Source organism: Engraulis encrasicolus, chromosome 23 (genome assembly GCF_034702125.1).
Source record: "Engraulis encrasicolus isolate BLACKSEA-1 chromosome 23, IST_EnEncr_1.0, whole genome shotgun sequence".
Lineage (NCBI taxonomy): Eukaryota > Metazoa > Chordata > Actinopteri > Clupeiformes > Engraulidae > Engraulis > Engraulis encrasicolus.
Window position 1 is genome coordinate 11,507,853 of NC_085879.1, and position 5,000 is coordinate 11,512,852.

The 5,000-nt window shown below is 43.6% G+C and overlaps 1 protein-coding gene across 1 annotated transcript in view; it reads right to left on the minus strand.

Annotated features, from left to right (window-relative positions):
* Positions 1-5,000, minus strand: part of LOC134439459 (uncharacterized) — a 28,011-nt gene that overhangs the window by 5,425 nt on the left and 17,586 nt on the right. Inside the window, exons 6-8 of the mRNA XM_063189347.1 lie at positions 2,727-3,136; positions 2,350-2,511; positions 1,164-1,220 (exon numbers count right to left, since the gene is read on the minus strand). Of these exons, the coding sequence (XP_063045417.1) occupies positions 1,164-1,220; positions 2,350-2,511; positions 2,727-3,136 (629 nt within the window). The remainder of the gene's footprint in view (positions 1-1,163; positions 1,221-2,349; positions 2,512-2,726; positions 3,137-5,000) is intronic.

Sequence of the window (5,000 nt, forward strand, 5' to 3'; positions counted from 1 at the left end):
CATCCTATATAGAACTGCACCTTCTGTCATCATGTACTGTACAGTAAAGCAGAGAGAGGGAGGGGGCGAAAACAGAGCTTTATTATGGGTGAATCATACATCACTTGTGAATCATACATTAATTAAACCTCCAGCAAGATGATGCCAGACAGAGAGAGATCAAGTAAGTCTGAGAGAAAAGGGGGAGGAGAAAGATAGAGAGACAGAGAGAGAGAGAGAGGTTATGAAATCAACCAGACAAAAAAAGTCTGAATCATACATCAATTAAACCTCCAACAAGATGATGACAGACAGAGAGACATGGTTGTCAAAGTCTGAGAGAAAGGGGGATAGAGCGAGTGTAGAAAGAGTCGGAGGCAGGGAGGGAGCGAGAGATGGGGAGAGAGGGATGGAGGGAAAGAGAGATGGGTTGGGCGGTAACAAAGAAAGACAAAGGGGGAGAGCAAGAGGAGGATCAGGAAAGAAAGGAGAGAGAGACAGACAGACAGAGATGACGCTGAAGAGAGCCAGAGAAGGATGAGAGAAAGAGAGAGTAGATAGAGGATGAGAGAAAGAGAGAGTAGATAGAGAGATATAGTGAGGGGGTGATTGGTGTCGAGAGAAAGAAAGAAAAAAAGAAATGGCTGGCTGAGCAAAGCCTGAGAAATCACTCTAGTGATCCATCGTCTCATGTTCTGTGGACTTCTCAAATCCCCTGACCCTCTATACTATCCCCCTAATACACACACAATTCTTTCTCTCTCTCTCTCTCTCTCTCTCTCTCTCTCTCTCTCTCTCTCTCTCTCTCTCTCTCTCTCTCTCTCTCTCTCTCTCTCTCAATGAAGAGGACTAACAGATGGACGTTACTCTTAGCAGCACACCTACAGAAAATAAGTCAAAAAGGCACAATGCATTGCCCTGAACATTTTTGTACGTGAAATGTACAAAAGGACAGTATGTGCTTTGTTATTCTTTCACAATTCTCCATTGTACAGTAAATAATGTTTTTTCTCCCACACAGCAATAACAATAAAAAGCACAAAACAAAAAGACAAACATACTGCCTACAAAGGCAAAGTGCAGTATCACCAAGATTGAAACTGGGAAAAATTATATGAAATGTGGCAAACAGCAGCATTGCATTACTTTGGTGATGCGACAGCCAGACTAGACATAGAGCTGACCTTGGTCTGAAGGTGATCCACGTAGTCAAGAGCCTCCTGAAACTTATCTGCAGCCACCTAGAATAGAATAGAATAGAATAGAATAGAATACAATACAATACAATACAATACAATACAATACAATACAATACAATACAATACAATACAATACAATAACAAGTTAATCTACATTAAAGGCCAACTTCCGATAAAACACAGTTTTACTCACTCCTTTTGAAAATCGGACGGTCACCCCAAGTTAAACTCACTTGCAAGGCTCTCATAGCGGTGCGTCACCTCGCCTGGCTGTGTTTCCCGGTGTTTCCCAATTGACATAAATAATGCAGAGAAACGAGCGAATCACGAAAGCCTTTCTGTGTTGCGTCACGTCAAAAGAAGGTGTTGCCCACAAAGGTTTATGTCGACCCATTTTTCAAAAAACATGTCGAGTAATTTTTCTCTGTTTGTTTTCAAAACAAGCAACGTCTGGTAGCCTGAAACCTAGCTTAGCTTAGCTATCAGCTGGTTGCTACTCTCAGATACACACAAAGCACAAAGCCTCATACATACAGCATGCCCACTCTGGTTGCTCCGTGCCTGCAGCTCGCCTAGGGGTCGCTGTCGAAAGCCCTGAATGGAGCCTGCACGCCTCCGTTGGCGCCCCTATAGTGCAGTACCACCCGGGGAAGTGGCGACTCTGTTTCCCATTACAAGCTCTCCGAGGACAGGAGGACTGAGCCAATCAGAGACGCATTTCCACGAGAGCAGGAGGAGTGAGCCAATCAGAGACGCATTTCCACGAGAAACCCGGAACACCCTCTCGTTTCTCCACCAGCCACCTTGCTAGCTTGCAAAAACGGCTTGAAACAAAGCAACCAGAACGTTTTTTAAAACAGGACCAACGCATAACACATGACTTTGAGAGGCGGCCTTTAACACCTGCCAACCTGCCAAATGCTACTGAAAATTCAGTTTGGCTGGTTAAAAAATAAAGTTACTAGCCACTTTGATCCATTAGTGAGTGTGTGCTTGCCTAGTAAGATTAACAACTCCTTGCCATTTTGGCTGGTGGTGAAAAAAAGTTAATTTACAGCCCTGAACACAGTACAATACAATAGGATAAAATAGAATAGAATGCTTATACTGTCATTACAGACAGTACAATGAGAATTAAAGCACACAGCTCGAAGGGGTAATGGATAAATACCTCATGCTGCCGTCTCTCCATGAAGTGGGAGCCTTCATCCTGCAGGTGCATGGTGAGCCTCAGCATCTGCTGCCAGTTCATGCGGTCCATCCATCCCATCCCCGGTGCCTGGTCATCGGCCTTGCCCTCCTCATTGCCCCCCTCCCGATGGTTCTCATCACCCTGTACAGAGAACATTACCCAGTATTAGTGAACCCTTTCATGCACTCATACAGTATCTTCCTATATAAGATGTTGTAAACAAAATGGTAGCGCCAAAGTCTGTTTGGCATGACACAGGGCCTTTGCACTACGACTTGGTCATTGCCATTCTGATAACAGCAAATTCATAACGTTGTGTCTGAATAGGTCAACACAGCTAAAGTGAGAGGAGGTACCTCTGTCTTGATGTTCAAGTTGTCTGCGCTGATGGCCTCCGTCTTCACCATGCCCGTGAAAATGCTCATGTCCATCTCGTCCTCCACCCTCTCTCCTCCCTCCTTCTTCTTCTCAGTCTTGTTATCCCCACCACCTCCATTGATCACCTCCCCGGTAGCCTTGTCCCCCTGCTGCTCCTGCTCCCCCTCCACCTCCTCTTTCCCAACCTCCTCCAGCTTGTTCCAGTAGGCCTCCTTCTCCTCCCAGTACTTCTCCTTCATGCGCTCGGAGAGCTGCTGGATCTCGCGCCGCACCAGCCCCCCCAGCGTGGGGTCCAGCTGGGCCACCATGTTGTAGTCGCGCCTGGCCTCGCGCTCGCTCCACACCGCCCCGTACGCCTTGGCTCGCTTGTAGTAGGCCTTCACGCAATCTGTGGAGCAAGAGATGGCCAAGATGAGCAGAAGAATGAATATGACTATGAATGGCTACAGTAAGGAGTACAGTGCATTTCTCGAAAGCATAGTTGCTAACTACATTAGCTACTTCAATTTTTCAATTTATTTGTTTAGGGGGTAAGCCCCTTGAGATAGGATATCTCGTTTTCGAGGGGGTCCCCAGGACAGACAGTACAGTACAGAAACAAGAACAGATACTAAAACAAAATACAGAAACAAAAACAGAACACTGATCAGGACAACACTTTCACACATACAGTACTTTCACACAAAGTCTCCCCCACTCCCACCCCAACGTCGTCACCCTAGAACGAATAACAGTTGGTCAAAACATGGCAGTATTAAGCCTACACATTTACAAAGTATAATATTCGGTATGTAGCATACAGTACAGTAGTACTCAGCACATCAGCATTAGACATAATCAGACACCTGATCATAATAATTATTCAAAAACATTGACATGTAGAGTTCTCCTGTAAGTAGGTAAAGATGGAGAATTTCAATGAGTGAAAGGAGGCTATGGATCTGATATGCCCCGGTAGACTATTCCAGTCGTAGGGCGCTCTATATTTAAACGCCCGTCTACCAATCTCCTTTGTAATGTTTGGCACCGTGAACGTGGGGTGTTCAGTGAGCCGTAATCTATGGCCAGGTCTATGTGAGATTAGATAGCCTTTAAGATATTGGGGAAAGTCAAGGTACACACATTTAAAGATGAACTGATACCAGTGAAACTGTCTTCTGGCTTTTGGTGATAGTACGTTCAGGGAGTCATACAGTACACAGTGATGGGTCCTAAACGGACATCTAAGAACAAATCTACACAAGTTATTATATGCTACAGTTAAAGGTTTCAGATTTGAGTCTGAGGTGTTTTGATAAACAACATCAGCATAATCTAACAATGGGAATATTAGTGATTTAACGATTCTCAACCGTGTTGGTTGAGAGAAGCAGTTTATTGATCGATACAATAAACGTAGACAGTTATTAATCTTTTTAACAACAGTGATAATGTGATGCCTGTATGAGAGTTGTGAATCAAGCCATAGTCCTAAATATTTAAATTCTTCGACTTGGGCCAGTATTGAACCATCAAGAAATTTAAGAGAAACAGAAGAGCCTTGGGTACGTGATGCTGATCTGGTAGGAAACAACATACAATATGATTTTTTTTGTGTTCAGTAGTAGGTGGTTGGACTGGAACCAGTGTTGCATGGCAACAAAGTTAGACTGTAATGAGGACTGGATCTTAGAAACCAACACATTAGATGTGTATATCACAGTGTCATCAGCATATAAATGAATATTACAGTCTGAGCAGATTTGAGGAAGGTCATTTATGAATAAGGAGAACAAAAGTGGCCCCAAGGAAGAACCCTGAGGGACACCCTTCTCCATTAATACAAACTGAGACAGAGAGCCATGAAGGGAGACACGTTGACGCCTGCCATGGAGATAAGAATTGAACCAGAGAATCGCTTCCTTAGAAAGGCCTATTGCATGTAGTTTGTCTAGAAGCAGGTAATGATTAACCATATCAAAAGCCTTGGAAAGATCAATGAATATGGCACCCATCGACATGTTGTTGCCTAATGCAGATAATACATCATTAGTAAATTTAGTTAGGGCAGTGGTAGTAGAGAAATTAGGTCGGAAGCCAGATTGATATGGAGACAAAATAGATGAATCATTAATATATTTGAATAATTGTTTGAATACTAACTTCTCAAACACCTTTGCTACGCTACTAATAATAGAAATGGGCCTATAATTATTGGGAGTACTTTGTTGGTTGCAATGCAATTTCCCATTGGCAACTACCCAAGTTGCTAA